At 35.0% G+C, this 17,598-nt stretch overlaps 1 protein-coding gene across 1 annotated transcript; it reads left to right on the forward strand.

Annotated features, from left to right (window-relative positions):
• The first annotated feature begins 7,516 nt into the window (after nucleotides 1-7,516).
• On the forward strand, nucleotides 7,517-14,199 carry LOC110258987 (olfactory receptor 6C2-like). The gene is given in 2 exon segments (XM_021082278.1): nucleotides 7,517-11,320; nucleotides 11,323-14,199. Coding segments are annotated over 2 exon segments (936 nt in total). The 5' UTR covers nucleotides 7,517-11,238; the 3' UTR covers nucleotides 12,177-14,199.
• The last annotated feature ends 3,399 nt before the right edge of the window (nucleotides 14,200-17,598 follow it).

The following is a 17,598-nucleotide window of genomic DNA, read 5'->3' on the forward strand; positions in this document are numbered from 1 at the left end:
ACAACTATTATAAGAAATGGTCTTTTCCCAGGTTACAAGGGTGCTTAGGTATCTGGGGATGCAAGCACTTGTAAAGGAAATTTCCGAGAAAGAGAAATTAACAGAGGAAGAAATACATAGGGATCTTAAGATGGGAATCCAGTAGAGGGAAGGCAATGATGCTTAAGTTTCCTAGCATGCTCAACATGAAGTTTAGAAGCAGAAATAAAAAAATTACAATCTGTAACTGAGGATTTTCCGTCAGTCCCAGAAGGACAAACTCTATCTGCCTTGTATGGTACGTCATTTCTCTTTTGTGATTTCAAACAAATTCTAGAAATAAAAAGGTAAAAAATAAGAAACCGTATAAGTAGATTTCTTTCTTTCTTTCTTTTTTTTTTTTTTTGTCTTTTTGATATTTCTTTGGGCCGCTCCTGGGCCGCTCCTGCGGCATATGGAGGTTCCCAGGCTAGGGGTCGAATCGGAGCTGTAGCTGCCAGCCTACGCGGGAGCCACAGCAACGCGGGATCCGAGCCGCGTCTGCAACCTACACCACAGCTCAGGCCAACACCGGATCATTAACCCACTGAGCAAGGGCAGGGATCGAACCCGCAACCTCATGGTTCCTAGTCGGATTCGTTAACCACTGCGCCACGACGGGAACTCCTATTTCTAAGATATGATATATATAACGATCCATGTGTACTAACACACCCATTTACATCAGGTTAAAGATACGGTCCAGAACTGCGCTGTAAAAACTATTACTATAGAAGTCAGTTTTGGAATTGATCTGCAAAATCCTGAATTGACTGTAAAATCCTGAAAAGGTTGATTTTTTTCAGCCTTATATACAACCTTCCAGTCAATTATAACTGATTCCAAATCGGTCCATTGTTAAATAAGTTAGATAAATTCTTGGTTCAGGATTCAAAAATAGTTCATTCATTTTTAATCATTAACTTCATCAAAATATCATTATGCCAGAATAAAGAATTAAGACCTACAGTTAAATTCCAAAACTTTAGATTTCATATTAAAATGACATTTGATTAGAGCCCAATTATAGCCTCTTGGAAATTCTGTGAACTGTTCAGACACAGCAGAGATCTGGAGCTGCTGTGGCACAGGCCAGCAACCACAGCTCCGATTTGACCCCTAGCCTGGCAACTTCCATATGCTGCAGGTGTGGCCCTAAAAAGACAAAAAAAAAAAAAAAAAGAGAGAGAGAGAGTTTATGTGTCTAATATCATAACAAAATAAATGCCAGCTGAATCAAGGAAAAAATGAAACTGAAGACGAAACATATATAAACACATTTACCAAAAATTAATAGTATATTTAGAACGTCAACATTTTGCCACACATAATGGAGGTCATGAGAAGAAAAGAGAAAACACAGAAAGTGCCATCACAGTCTCCACTCAGTTACAGATACCCAGAGTCTAATCCTATTTTCCAGATGCAGGTCTGTGAGAGTGAAAAATCATGGTCTTATCACATTACCTATGTCACATTCCCAGTAAACACTCATACACCCAAACAGTAACTATGAATCTAAAGAGGCACTGGTGTAGGAAGTTTGGATGGGACAACTGTGTTTGTAATTGCAGGTTTTCAGAATCTCAGATGGCCAAGGATGGAATAGAAGTATAGCAATGCTGGGGGCCTATTAGCAGTTACAAACTAACCCACAACTGTGCCCATCCACAAATAATGCAGCTAAAGAGCTGAGGAAGAAGAACTCAGTTATGGCTACTGAGACAAAGGACAAGCTTAAGATGAAAGCTTGAACCTGCCTTTTATCGTTTAAGAATAAATTTTTAAAGACCATCTAAGATAATACACCAAAACTATTACAACAATAAGATATAAATAGTTTAGTGATATGAAGGAAAACAATCAAATTTCTAAAAGAGAAAAAAATGTCTAAGACATATAATGGAAACCTACCTTTCTCAAAGAGCAATTCAACTTCCAAATTAGATATAAGCTAGAGGTCATGGCAGAGTTGAATGGTTAAAAATAAAAAACAGGCTAAGTATTTTAAAACAAGGAGTTCCTTAAATAATTTATGCATTCAGATAATTACACTTTGAAGTAAGGACTCTTATGGATATATATTCTCATTAAAATATTCTGAATATATTTTAGATACAAAATTACAAAAAGGTTTATAAAAACTCACCCTATTTTTACAGCTGTATACATATGGTAAATTCAGATAGGTCTTCCCCAAATATATACAAAAACAACAGTAGCTGGAAAAAAGTACTATTTCAGTGATATATTAAATTAGAGTACATATATTTTTTCATCAAAAATATGTTTATTAATAATATCCTATCAAAGGAAATCATTCAATAAAACTTTTTTTAATTCTTTAACTTGTCACTTTTAAAAGGCAAAAAAAAAAACTCAGTTATTTCAGATTATTGATTGGTTGTATATTTTAAAGCCATATTTTCAACTAAAATATATCTAGTGAGGCCCTTTATTTTCCTCTTACCCTGAAGAAATCTTTGTTAATCTTTGCAATAGACTGTTTCCAAACAAACTTGGAACATACACACTGATAGAAAGAAAAAATAAACTACATCATGCAATATACAATGCTTTCTTTCTTGTAAATAAAGGTTTTAATTGCATTTCTTCTCAGAAACTGTTTGGCAATCAGTATTTTTGCCTGTTCTGAAGCTTTCTGTTTTTTACTGACTACATAATATTTTTCCTTCTATATCAGTTGGCCCAGTACTTCATTATAGGAATTCACGAATCATTTAGATTAACAATTTTATTACTTTAGCAAATTGTTTTTCATTTCATATTTCTTAGCACATTTCTTCTCCTCTTATACTAACTGTCCAGTGAATTAGCTCCAGGCTGCTGGGAAATGGTAGATCTTAGAGAACCATAGATGAATCTAAATTTCCTTCCTTGATCTCATCTTCCTTGGGCCCTGTTCATTTTGTTACTATGTCCTTGCCCTTACCCTAATTTCTACTTTTCTGAAAAATATACTGAACATCCCTCTACTTTTACTATTAGCATCAGAGTAATTTCAAAATTAAGAGGCAGATATTTGTTCAGCAACCAGTACAAATTTGGTAATCATGAATTATAAATGACAAATTTTCATAGCTCAATTAGCTTAAAATGTTGATCAGAATTAGCACTCCCTAAAGAGCTTTTTTTTTTCTATTTTTAAAAAATGTATTAAAACATGTGAAGTCAATTGTCCAGGAAAAATACCCTCCATTTTTATTATGTGTGATGGACTTTTGGGGTTGTTGAGGTTCTGTTTGTCTGGAGAGCAGTCCGGTGATAATCACTCCCTCCTCGATTCCACAGGGCAGTCTGGCTTAAGCTGCTAAGTATCGGAAATGGGTGCAAATGCATAGCTCAACTTTCATGCTCTTGCATTTGCGGACTCATCAAACAGATGAGGAGAAATAAATTCTATTTCTACTAAAGAGAAATAATAAAACATCACCTTTAAATCTCCGTCTTTTCCTTGTACGTAATTTACAATGATAGCTGTAATTACTCTTAAATTTACAAAAGAAAAGTAAGACTCTGTTTTACTGACCATTTGTGGAATATGATGGTATTTTTTTTTTTCCTCTAGACTACATGATCAAGGATCCCCATAATAAAAGACAAACATATTTACTGGAAAACAATATTTAATTGTGTAGGCTGAAAAACAATATAAATTAATTGTTCAGGTTAATTCTAGAGAGCTAAAGTGTGACCATTTTAGTAATCATTTTCTTCACTACCACATATATGGCAGGATTTATGTCTTGAATAATAAAGATTTATAATAAATTCTTCTTTTTGATACCAGATAAATCCTAAGATTTGTGTGCAACTAATCCCACTTCACAAACATTCATAAAGATTATTATAGATGAGACGATTAGCTAGTTTAAAACATGGGAAATACCTGCTAGTTTCAAATTATTTAAAAGGAGTGAGTGCTTTTCCACAGGAAACCTAAGGAGATGATGTCTCTAAGGAGAAATAGGAAAGATGAAAAAATACTCGGAAGAGTACAAAAACACCACTTGGCCTTTGTCTTTTATCATTTAATTAAAAACGAACTTACTGCTTCAAGTATGATAACATATCACTAGAATTACCACATTGTCATATGAGATCAGGCATTCAGGGTGGTACGGCCCTGGCCAAGATTATTGCGTTAAAAAATATTCATTTTGAAAGAGTCATTTAGGGAGTTCCCATTGTGGCTCAGCGGGTTAAGAGCCCAACTAGTATCCATGAGGATGCACATTTGATCCCTGGCCTTCTTCAGTGGGCTGGGGATCTGGTGCTGCCACAGTGGTATAGATGTGGCAGATGTGGCTCAGATCTGGTGTTGCTGTGGCTGTGGCTGTGGCATAGGCTAGCAGCTGCAGCTTCCATATGCCCCAGGTGTGGCCCTAAAAAAATAGAAAGAAAGAAAAAAAAACAAAAAAAGCCACCAACAAATGAGTCATTTAAACACTGCAAACTAGCCGTTTATATTGGTTCATATGGAAGATGTGCTAAGACAATTTCTTTTGAGGTTCTTTCCTTTTTCAACACGTGAATTATCACTAGGAGAGGAGCATGTGGATACCTACCACAAATATTACCCCTATTTATTTTTTTAAAGACCTCTGTTTAATATTAGGAAAAAATTAGAACTTCTGCATAATACTATGATTTGAGCATGACTATTTTGAGGATGTGCACCCATCCATGTTCAAGTTTTTTGAAGAACTACTAATTATTATAACACCCACCATTATTATCACACCCATCTTATTATGCACGATGTACCTTGCTAACTGCTGTCTTAACATTGTTTAATTGAATCTTCAATAGGCAAAGTACACAAAGTTATGAACTTTTTTTTTTGCTTTTGAAAAAAGATTTAGGGAAATCATTTTACTTGCTCACAGTCAAAATAAAACTAAGAAATTACAGAGATAGGATTGCAATCAGATCTTTTGATTCCAAAGTATAATTTGTTAGCCATTATGCAATACTTCTAATTAAGTAAATGGATAGTAAAATTACAAGTAGATGATAGATAGATAGATAATCTAGTGCCTCTAACCAAACCTCAAATTTGAAATGTTGAATATTTTTAATGATAAAAAATAACTGAAATATTTACGTTTCAATGTAAATGTACATTTCTTGTACATATCATATATGGACAAAATTTGAAAGAAATGAAATCATGAAGTTTTTTATACATATTAAAGTTTAAAGTATCATAAGAAAAAATGAAATTGAAGATAAATATAATTAAATGAAATAAATGTATTTCACATTGAATAAAAAACCAAAGGTGTGGAAAACAAAGAAACAAGCAAATAATTTAGTATGTAACTTTTTAAAATATCATGCTCTGGTAAATAAAGCCATGCACCTATGGTTGATTTATGACAAAGGAGGCAAGAATACACAATGGAGAAGATACAGTCTCTTCAGTAAGTGGTGCTGAGGAAACGGGACTGTGACATGTAAAAGAATGAAACTAGAACACTAACACCATACACAAAAATAAACTCAAAATGGATTAAAGATCTAAATAAAATACTCGATGCTATAAAACCCTTAGAGGAACACATAGGCAGAACAGTTTCTGATACAAATCGCATCGATGTCTTTTCAGATCCACCCCTAGAGTAATGCAAATAAAAACAAAAATAAACAGCTGGTACCTAATTCAACTTAAAATCTTTTGTACAGAAAAGGAAACCATAAGCAAAACAAAAAGACACCCTATAGAATGGGTGAAAATATTTGCAAACAACACAACTGACAAGAGATTAATTTCCAAAATATACAAAAAGCTCATACAGCACATTACCAAAAAACAAACAGCCCAATTAAAAAAGGGGCAGAAGACCTAAACATTTCTCCAAGAAAGACATATAGGTGGCCTATAAGAACATGAAACAAAAAAATGCTCAACATTGCTCAGTATTGGAGGAAGGCAAATCAAAAGTACAAGGAGGTACCAGGTCACTTTAGTCAGATTTGTCATCATCAAAAGTTTATAAATAATAAATGTGGAGAAAAGGGAACCCTCCTACAACTGTTGGTGGGAATGTAAATAGCCACCATGGAGAACAGTACAGAGATCCCTTTAAAACCAAAAAGTAGAGTTGCCATATGATCCAACAATCCCACGACTGGGCCTATATCTGGAGAAAACTCTAATTTGAAAAGATACATGAACCCTGATGTTTACTGAAACACAGTTTACCATAGCCAAGACATAGGAGCAACCTGACTGTCCACTGACAGATGAAAGGATAAAGATGATATATATCTATCCATATCTATATATCTCTCTGTATATACAATGGAATATTACTCAGCCATAGAAAGAAAAAAATAATGTCATTTGCAACAACATGGATAGACCTAGAGATTATCATACCAAGTAAGTCAGGGAAAGACAAATATCACATGATATTGCTTACAGGAAGAATCTAAAAAATACATTTATACAAATGAACTAATTTACAAAAACGAAAGAGACTCAGAGACATAGAAAACAAACTTAGGTTTACTAAGGGGGAAAGGGATGGCGGAGAGAGGTTGGGATAAACATATACACACTACTATGTATAAAACAGATAACCCGCCAAGGACCTACTATGTAACACGGATCTACTGTATAACACCTCAATATGTTGTAAGCACATATTTTGTAATAACCTTTAAGGCAAAAGAATCATATATACATGACATATGTACATATAAAACAACAGTATTAAAAACTATACCTACATTTTAAAAACATGATACCAATCAAAAAATAAAATAAAATGGCCAGATGATTTATACTATGCGGGAGAACCTAAAGGGTAAAAGGATTACAAACACATCTTTAACTTCATATAATTTGTGTGTTATCATTGGCGGTACTGATTGGATAATTCCAATTTCATTTTTTGTGAATTTGAGCATTGGGCAAATTAGGAAATATACTGATGTTGCAAACCAGCAATGTCACCATAGGTTGGAAAAAAAGAAGTGGGAGGGAATCAAACATGAATGGGAAAATAATTCAATGGTGTTGAATTGAAATTAGAAACAGCAGTGTAAACTAATGGTTTCTGTTCTCTCTCTCTTTTTTTTTTTTTTTTTTGTCCATGCTTGTGGTACATGGAAGTTCTTAGACCAGGAAATGAACCTGCATAACAGTAGTTACCCAAGCCACAGCAGTGACAACACCTGATTCTTAACCACTAGGCCACCAGGGAACTCCCTAATGATTTCTTTCTTTCTTTTTTTTTTTTTTTTTTTTTTTTTTTTTTGCCTTTTCTGGGGCCGCTCCGCAGCATATGGAGGTTCCAGGCTAGGGGTCGAATTGGAGCTGTTGCTGCCAGCCTATGCCAGAGCCACACAGCACTGTGGGAGCTGAGCCACATCTGCAACCTACACCACAGCTCATGGCAGCGCCAGATCCTTAACCCACTGAGGAAAGCCAGGGATCGAACCCACAACCTCATGGTTCCTAGTCAGATTCGTTAACCACTGAGCCATGATGGGAACTCCCCCTAATGATTTCTTAATATACTTTTTTTTTTGCTTTGTCTTTTGAAAGATCCAAGCATTTTGATAGCATCACTATGCTCCACAACTGGGCGGGATTCCAAAATGAAACACAAGCCTTCTTGAAGGCGAAATTTGCAAAACGGTGAGTACTAAAAAGAAAATTACCATAAAAACAAAGGATCGTGATATTTTTAAAAAGATTTCCTAGTGACAAAAAATATAAGTACAGATACTGGTATGGATAGTGACGTGAATATGGATGTATACTGAAAAAGAGAAACAACAGAAGCATTCTAATGCCAAATTATTCATACAGAGGGAATGGAAAATTTTTGAAATCACCATTTCAAAACCTCATGACACATGAAACCCTTTCCACTTGATTTCCCCCATCCCATGCTCACCTGGGCTGTGTGCCTCCCACCTCACTGTGTGAGCTTTCTACACAGTATTTTCTGTGGAAACCTCCTTATCTGGTTGACTGGTGCATGTTGGATGCAGAGTTAACGCAAATAACATAAAATAATAAAATAATTGGAATAAAATAGAAGTATATGACAAGATTAGGATCAGTAAAGCTTCTCACATAATGGCAACAGATTCAGAAAGAATAAAACAAAGGTGAGTATATTTTACTACAATGTAACCAAATTTCCAATTTATCACCACCAACCATAAATTGTATTAGATGTTAAATAACAAATCATAAAATCGGATTTGCAAACTCTAAGACGTGCAAAGACTTAATATCCTGAATATGTGCAAAGATCTTGGAAAAGACTAAAAAATAACTTTAATGCAAAATCAGTGAAAGGTAGTCATGTTCTTTTCATTGATAAAGCACCAATTACCAATAAATATTTGAAATTATGCTATAATATTAGCAATTACAAACTGTGAGTTAACATGAATAAAATATTATTTGGATCATTATTTTGGCAAAGATTTAGTAGACTGATGATGCATCCTGACCTTGTGTGTTAGGAATGCATCTTCCAGTCTCCAAGGACACAGTCCCAATTCCTAGGTGCATTAGTTAGCTTTTTGTTTTGTTTTTCTATATTATTATATTTTACATTCATTAGTGACTTCGATGCAGGGTCCTCAAGGACCCTTTTTTTAACCTTAGTTGCTCTTACCTGCTCCAGGTTGATCATATAAAGAAAGCATCCTCAGCCACATCCGTGGCGAAACTTTTCAGATAATCATTTTGTGTTCGAATTGCTGGATCAGACCATCAACGTTTCGAGAATCAGAGAGAATTTCTGGTTTTCTTGTGTTTGTTTACTAGTCTTTCCTTCCATCTAGCAGTTCAGATGATGCAGAAATGTCCATTTTCAAATTTAGACTGATGCAGTCATTCATGGTAAATGTTAGACACAGGAACATAGAAATTCATATAGATTATTGATGCATTTCCAATGTTATCTTTGAGTGAAAGTTAAGAGAGAAAGAATCACTAGGCTAAATCTATGTCACCACTAATAATTCTTATTTAATTAAGAGAATCTGTTGGGAGAAAACAAAACTGAAGCCTGAATGACAGATTAATGTGTAAGTATGTGCATATTTCTCAAATTAATTCTTTTTCTATTCTGTAATTTAGAAAAATCATCAAAATCACTCTCTTTCCTAAGTGTATATCTATATTAGACAAACATTCATATACAAATGTACATTTATATGAACTATGTGCATGTGTATTTTTTAATTTGAAAAGTTCACAAGGATATGGGGAGTTAATTTCACTTCTTGAATGTCATTTTCAAGAATATTCATCATGGCAGCAATTAAGAAATTTCTAAGCTTGTTTTATAAATTTGCTAAGTGGGTGGGCAATAATACAGTCAATATTGACGGCATATAATGTAACATCTATTGCTCCCACAGTGACACATGTGCATGTGCACAGATACACATATTCTCAAATACTTAAATATATCTCTCCAACTCAATAAAACTTGGCTTGATATTTCATCTAGAAAATCTTGACTTTTTAAAAACAGATATTTTTGACATCTAGGCATATTAAAAAAATTGCTGATACAAATTAGTAAGATACACCTGCAATATAACTTGTAAGAATGTTTCTGAGACATGTTTCTGAAGTATGTGACTAAAAGGACAAGAAGGTGGTTTTTCATCTTGGGTTAAGGCAGTAGAGACTTTTGCTACAGGTTACAATGGGAAATGAAGAACAGATGATCACAAGAAGGAAGGAAGGTGGGCTCTAGGGGAAACCGATCCTGTGTTTCTCAATTTGAGCTACTGTAATTTCAACGGTGGATCTACAAAGCAGGAGAGGGAACAGCATTTAGACCAAATTATTCACCCATGAACCTACATCAGTGTTTGTCCTCACTGATAATGTCCAGAGAATCTGAATCTGCCTTTCATTACATAGGTTCCATCGGAGACAATTTGGTCAAAGAAGGTATTCAGGAGCCAGCTGTGGTTGAAACTAACCATCCAATAACACAACATCCAGACAAAAGGCTAATCCTAGTCTATCTAGACAACATCTAAGTAGTTTGCCCTCTGTACTATCAGTAAAATAAAAAACAGTATCCCCCACACACAATCAAGGGACTTTACAGCAAAAAGTTCAAGTAAATACAACACAATAGAAAATTATCCTTAGCTCATATCCAGAACTTTTTAAAAGCCTCATTACCTTAGAGTTACTTGTCTATAATTCCCATTTTGTAAGTGATCTATATTAGCAAAAATTTGAATGAACAGTCATGGAGCTGTGACCAGGTGAGCTGATGAAACGCCCAGCCTGAGCAACTGCATTCTACTGCTCAAAAATTGGTGCACTGAAGGGTCAGGGAGGCATGATACAAACTCCTGTGGAGGAAAGTACCTTCAACATCATCATAGTATCTTCTATGAGGATCGGGAGTAAATAACTTCTGTCAAGTAGAACCTTGAAATATAAGTAAAGAATGTATCCTGATATTTATTTGTAAATATATGTATAGCCTTTACTCTTCCCTTTTTTATTAGGGTTATCATTTATATCTTATCTATGCACATTGGAAATTCCATCAGATAATGTTAAATATTGCTTCCAAAAACTGTATGAGAGGATTGGTAAAATGCTGGTATTTTTCTATGTGATTTTAAATGTTTGGTAGAAATCTACGATTCAGCCATCTGAGGCTGCAGTTCTCCTTGTGGGATGATTTAAGTATGCATTTTTGACTTTAATACTGGAGATAGGGCTACACTGGTTAGATGTTTCATCTTGAATTAGCTTAAGTAGATAATATTTTTCATGGACTTAGTTCATTCACTTAAATGGCCAAATCTACTTTGCAGAGCTTTCCAAAATATTCCATTTTAATCTTTTTAGTATCTGTATTGATGTATTTAATCTTTTTAATAATCTGTAATGATGTATGTATAATATTATAATATAATATATATTATAATATGTAATGTATTATCTGTAATGATGTCACCTCTCACATTCCTGATAAATTTCATCTTTTCTCTTTTTTCCAGATCAGTCTCCATCACAGTTTATCCATGTTAGTCATCCTCTCCAAGAATCAGCTTTGGATTCTAGTAATCATCTCTCTTGTTTTTTCCGTTTTCTATTTCACCGATTTCTGACTCATTATTTCCTTTCTTCTGTGTAGTTTGACTTTTACACACAGATCGCCTAGAACACCGAAGGTAATAATGAGAAATCACACGGTCATAACAACATTCATCTTGGTGGGACTTACAGAGGACCCAGAGCTACAAGTTCTGATTTTTATCTTCTATTTCTTACCTACGTGCTGAGCGTTACTGGGAACCTGACCATTATCATTCTTACACTCACAGATTCTCATCTTAAAACGCCTATGTATTTTTTTCTTCGAAACTTCTCCTTCTTAGAAATCTCATTCACAACAGTCTGTATCCCCAGATTCCTGTACAGTATATCAAGTGGGGACAATACCATTACTTATAATGCCTGTGCCAGTCAAATATTTTTTATTGGACTCTTTGGAGCCACCGAGTTTTTTCTCCTGGCTGCCATGTCCTATGACCGCTATGTGGCCATCTGCAAACCCCTGCATTACATGAGCATCATGAACGGCAGAGTCTGCACCATCCTTATCCTCTGCTGCTGGACCTCTGGGTTGATGATCATCATCACACCACTCAGTGTGGGCCTCCAGCTGGAATTCTGTGACTCCAACGCCATTGATCATTTTGGCTGTGATGCATCTCCTCTCTTTAAGATCTCATGCTCAGATACATGGTTCATAGAACAGATGGTTATAATCTGTGCAGTCGTGACATTCATCATTACACTGATAGGTGTTGTTCTTTCATACATATATATCATCAGGACAATTCTCAGATTTCCTTCTGCTTCACAAAGAAAGAAGGCTTTCTCCACGTGTTCTTCTCACATGATTGTTGTTTCCATTACCTATGGCAGCTGTATTTTTATCTATATCAAGCCTTCAGCCAAAGAAGAGGTGGACATTAACAAAGGAGTATCTGTGCTCACTACATCTATTGCTCCATTGTTGAACCCCTTTATTTATACTTTGAGGAACAAGCAAGTGAAACAAGCTTTCAATGATACGATCAAAAAAATTGCATTTACATTACACAAGTAAGAGCAAGCTGAATTTAAGTAATCAAATGAAAATGATAGATTTATTACTTAACATTTTTTTTTCTGAAAATCCTGACTAGCTCAGTAAGAGGACACTTCTTATGAATCCTTCAAATCTTGATTTGTGAACCTACATGGAACAAATCCACTCCCTCTCAACCAAAATTATTTATATTAGGAGAAGAGAATTTATTTCCATGAAACAAAATCTTCCTTCATCTCACACTAAACCTTCCCAATATTAGCTAAAAGAAACTGCATACCATGTTAAATATCATACCTATGATTCCTGGGAAATTTTTGGAACAAAGAATTTTGCTGAACTCCTTCAATTTGCATATGTAAATATTTTTTCTTCAATATAGAATGAAATATTTCATCTTTGTTTTAAGGTACTAACATGACAACATTTAAAATGAAAGAACTCTAAGCATGTCAAGTAAAGTTAAAAGATATTGATGGAAGATAGTATGAGAAAAAGAATAAATAAATACATATATGTGTGTGCGTGTGTGTCTTGGTCACCACGCTGTACAGCAGTAACTGACACGACACTAAATCAACTATACTTTAATACAAATAATAAAATAAATTTTAAAAAGATATTGTAAACCAAATAAGAAAATAAGTATCTGGCATCTGGAAACAAATATGATATAGAATATTTAGTAGATTAATATCAAGAAACAGGAGAGAATTTTAAACCACACTTGAAGGACAATAGCATGCAAGCACTCATAAAAACAAAACAAAAAATAAACAACATTTGAAAGAAAAGTGCTTTTGCTTCCAGCTCTGTCAGAGTAACCAGTGTGAGACCATGTTTTCTCCCGTAAATCATGAAATTAAATCAACTATAAGAGGAAACTTTTGACAAGCAGCTTAAATTTCCCTCTAGAGAAGGGAATTTCATTGCAGTAATTATAAGTCTACAATTAGCAGTGGCTCAGTCCACACTATGAGCTAGAGATGAAGCTCAACATGACTGTCTCTGAGCTTGGCTGGAAAACATCAGGTCAGCTGAAATAGTTAGTATCCACCAGTCACAGCTACACTGCACCAGAATCTGGGCAGAAGTTTGCCATATACCCTTGGCTGAGTGATTGGCTGAAGACATGTAGGGCAAGTGTAGTCTATGTTCACCAGAGATACTGGAGGTTAAGCATTCTGAGGGGCAGGGGTCTTGGCCCAGCCAATATAAAGAGACATTGTAAACATCTCTTCCACCACAGGCCCCCTGCTAAACACCTGGGAAAATGACTTAGAAGTACCTTAGCAGTTAGGACCACATTGTACGTCAAGAGTCAGACAATTAAGGCCTGAGGGTAAGATCTATCCACCACCAGTCCTCTTTTTTTTCTTTTTTAACATTTTATTTAACTGTACTTGATATACAATGTTGTGATATTTCCTGCCATACAACAAAGTGATTCAGTTATATATACACACATCAGTGGTTCTTATGAAGTTTTATTGGAACATGTCCACTCCCACACATTTGCATAGTATCACTGACTGCTTTTAATGGAGGATTGAAGTAGTTTAATAGAGACCTCATGGTCCCCAAAGCCTTAAATGATTACTACCTGGCCTTTGACTGAAAAAGTTTGCCCACCCCTGGTGTAGAATTTACTTCTACATTTTTATAATCTTGTGTCATTTGGGAAAAAATAATGAGAGGTAGGTTGCTAAGCAACTAACAATCTTTTCATCTCCCCAGCTGTTTCCAGGCATAACTCTTACACTTGGCCTGGTGAAAGAATGCAATTTGTCCATCCTTCTGCAATCTTCCCTTTCGTCCCTGAATGTACTTCAAAACAGAATTTCAGAGGATGAGATCTTGGAAAACTCGGCCTGTTCTATCCACCTTAAGCTCATACTAACAACTAAAGTTAGAAGCATAACACTGTTTTATCGCAAATGGAGAATTCAATTGCATGGCCATTTCACAGGAAATTTTATTCAGCCTACCAATTTTTATAAATCTAGAATCTCACCTCCACCTTCCCTGAAAAAAAACAGACTTATTTACAACTCTCAAAGTTGTACATGTACAATTTAAAATCAAGCAATATATTTGTATTGGCAACTGAATTCTAGGTAAGGCCATCTGCTTGGCCTGCCCACCATTGTGCCAAACTATTTTTTGTGCCATAAATGTACAATATTGTCTAGTTTGCATAATATCTCATTAGTGCTCTCTGGCTGCGTCATCACAAGAGCAGCCTGCCCTCCATTTGCATACAAGCAGCCTTTCATTTTTGGGCAAAGCCACCTTAACATGAAGAGACCATCCAAGATAAAAATTATTGAATACTTCTTACTAAATCCTGCTGAAATTTTTAACTATTTTTTAAAAAAGTATATTTATTAATTCCTATATTTTGTCTATGTAAAAAAAAAAAAAACTTTTATGTCCTAGGTATTTAAAGTAGATACTGGCAATTTCCATTTCAAAATTAAAATAAGGGAGTTCCCATTGTGGGTTAAGAATCAGATTGCAGTGGCTAGGGTTGCTGAGGTGGCATGGATTCAATATCCAGCTCAGTACAGTAGGTTAAGGGATCTGATGTTGCAGTAGCTGTGGTGTAGGTTGCAGCCTTAGCTCAGATTTAATCCCTGGTCAGAGAACTTCCATACGCTACAGGGGCAGCCATTAAAAAAAAAAAAAGTTAAAATTAGATTGAACATTATTTACTCAAAGTCAGATAATTAATTAAAATGATGGTTTAAAGCTGACATATAAAACATATAGTTTACATCACATTCAATGGTGAATTAATGAATTCTTCCCTTCTAAGAACAGTACCAAGATATGAAGGTCTAATTTCACCACTTCTATTCATTACTGTGCTAGAGTTTCTAACCAAAGGAATAAGGCAAGAAAAAAAGTCCAGATTGAACAGAAAGACATAAACTACCTTAATATTTCATTGCATTTCTTTTTTTTAGTGAAAAAAAGAATTTAATGTAGCTCAATAATTTTATATTGAATACATGCTGAATTGAACTACATTAGATATACAGTGTTAAATAAATATATTGTTATATTAATTTTGCCATTGTGAACATTTTTAAAGTGGCTACTAGAAATTTTTATACTACCTATGAAGCTGACATTATACTTCTACTGGACTGCTGTTTTAGACCAATTCTGAACCTTTCTTTATTTAAAAATCTATGAAAAATGATTGCACTATTACCCTAAACTTGCTTCCCAGAGTCACATTACTTTGGCACATAATAATAATAAAAAACACTACTGTTGCACTATTTTAATTTGGAGGTGAATCACTAAACGGATGAATTCAGAGTTACATAATAAAGGTTATATGCACATGGGAATGTTTTTAAGATGATGGGATTTGAACTGTGTCTGCTGGAACTGTAGGAATGTGAAGTGCATGACTGCATAGTCTTGTTTGGAAGGACAGACAAGGCAAATGACCTGGATGCAGGCTGGTACAGAAGATAATGAGCAAAGAGAGCACCAATGCATAGGGGAACACTAGGGAAATATCAGAAAGACCCATATGTGCATTTCTATTTATATAGAAAATTCTTAAAAATATATTCAAAAATCTACTGTAACTATTTCAGTAAGTTTAAGAGATACAAGGTCAATAAAATGCAGTAATTTGAAAGTTAATTAAAATATAGCATCAGGAGTTCCCGTCATGGATCAGTGGTTAACAAATCTGACTAGGAACCTTGAGGTTGTGGGTTTGATACCTGGCCTCACTCAGTGGGTTAAGGATCTGGCATTGCCATGAGCTATAGTGTAGGTTGCAGATGTGGCTCAGATCCAGCGTAGCTGTGGCTGTGGCGCAGGCCAGCAGCTACAGCTCCGATTAGACCCCTAGGCTGGGAACCTCCATATGCCACAGGTGTGGCCCTAGAAAAGACAAAACAAAAACAAAAACAAAAAAAACAAAAACACCAAAGCATCAAATAATACTAAATATGTAAGAAAAAAAAAAAGCCCAACAAAAGGTATCCAAGACCTCTCTAATGCAACCCATTGATCATTGGTGAAAAAATATTTTAGCAGTCTAAATGAATGGATAGATAGATATACCATGATTATAGAACAAAGATTCAGGCCCTCAAGTATAATGAAATAAATTCTCAAAACAACCTGAATGAACTTGGAAGCAAATCCTTTCTCAGTTAAGCCTCCATATGAACAACACAGTTCACCCCTTGATTAAAGATCCTAAGCAGAAGACCCAGCAAAGCTGTGCCTGGAATTCTGATGCACAGAAACTATGAGATATTAAGCATGCAGTTTTAAACCACTAAGTTGGTGGTCCTAAGTTACACAGCAATAAAAAACTAACACAAGGCTTTAGGAAATGTTTACTGCTTTCTTTAAAAGACAATGTTTGGATTATGTTATGTTCTTATTTTTCTGCCTTATTTCTCAGCGTATAAAAAATGGCTTCAACTGAATTTACTAGATGACACTAATATTGAAATCTTTCTTTGTATACATGTCTTCATTGTTTGAAAGTTGATAAACATTTAAGCTCAATTTCTTCAGTCAGAGAAAATACAATAATGGGTGCAAAACAGGAGAAAACAATCCTTTAGATTAAAATTGTCCTAATGGTGTACAGATAGGATAGATATACATAAATAAAGTAATAATGAGTATTACAACAGCAACCTCTGCAACTACATGCTTTATGAACCAGGATTCTGATCATGGGATTTTTGAGCATAGACTATACATTAGAGAACAAAAGTGATTAAAGAAAACATTCACAGACATCCAAGGAGAAATCTGAAGTAACTGAAATGAGGATGATGCTCCCTGCTGCCAGAAAACAGCAGGTGAAGGCGTCTCCAGACACTGTCATGTAATCCGTGCACTTGCAGATGGCCACAAAAAAAGCACAGGGCAGTTCTTCTTTTCTTTTCTTTCTTTCTTTATTTTTTTTTTACCCAGATAATCACTGGGACATACTCACTTGCTTAGTGTTTCTGGGAGTGAAAAATTAACATTAGGAGCTCTTGCTAGAGTGAACTTTTCTACCTTTTTTTGTTAGGTCTCACTCAGCCTCTCAAGAGTTTACTGAAGTAGTGAAGGTGGTTTTTTAATTCATTATTCTCCGACATCTCTGATCCTTACTGGAGAAGCCTCTAGTGATGTCCCTTTATACTACGGAGACAAGATTATATATTGAACAGCCTACTGATCTCTATATTTGTGGAGCTGCAGATAACTCTCTCTAGTACAAAGATGCTCAGTCTTTTTCTAAGACAATATATTAAGATTATCCACCCAGGAGTTCCCGTCATGACACAGCAGAAACGAATCCAACTAGGAACCATGACGTTGCCAGTTCAATCCCTGGCCTTGCTCAATGGGTTAAGGATCTGGCATTGCCATGAGCTATGGTGTAGGTCATAGATGCGGC

Source organism: Sus scrofa, unplaced genomic scaffold (genome assembly GCF_000003025.6).
Source record: "Sus scrofa isolate TJ Tabasco breed Duroc unplaced genomic scaffold, Sscrofa11.1 Contig597, whole genome shotgun sequence".
Classification (NCBI taxonomy): Eukaryota; Metazoa; Chordata; class Mammalia; order Artiodactyla; family Suidae; genus Sus; species Sus scrofa.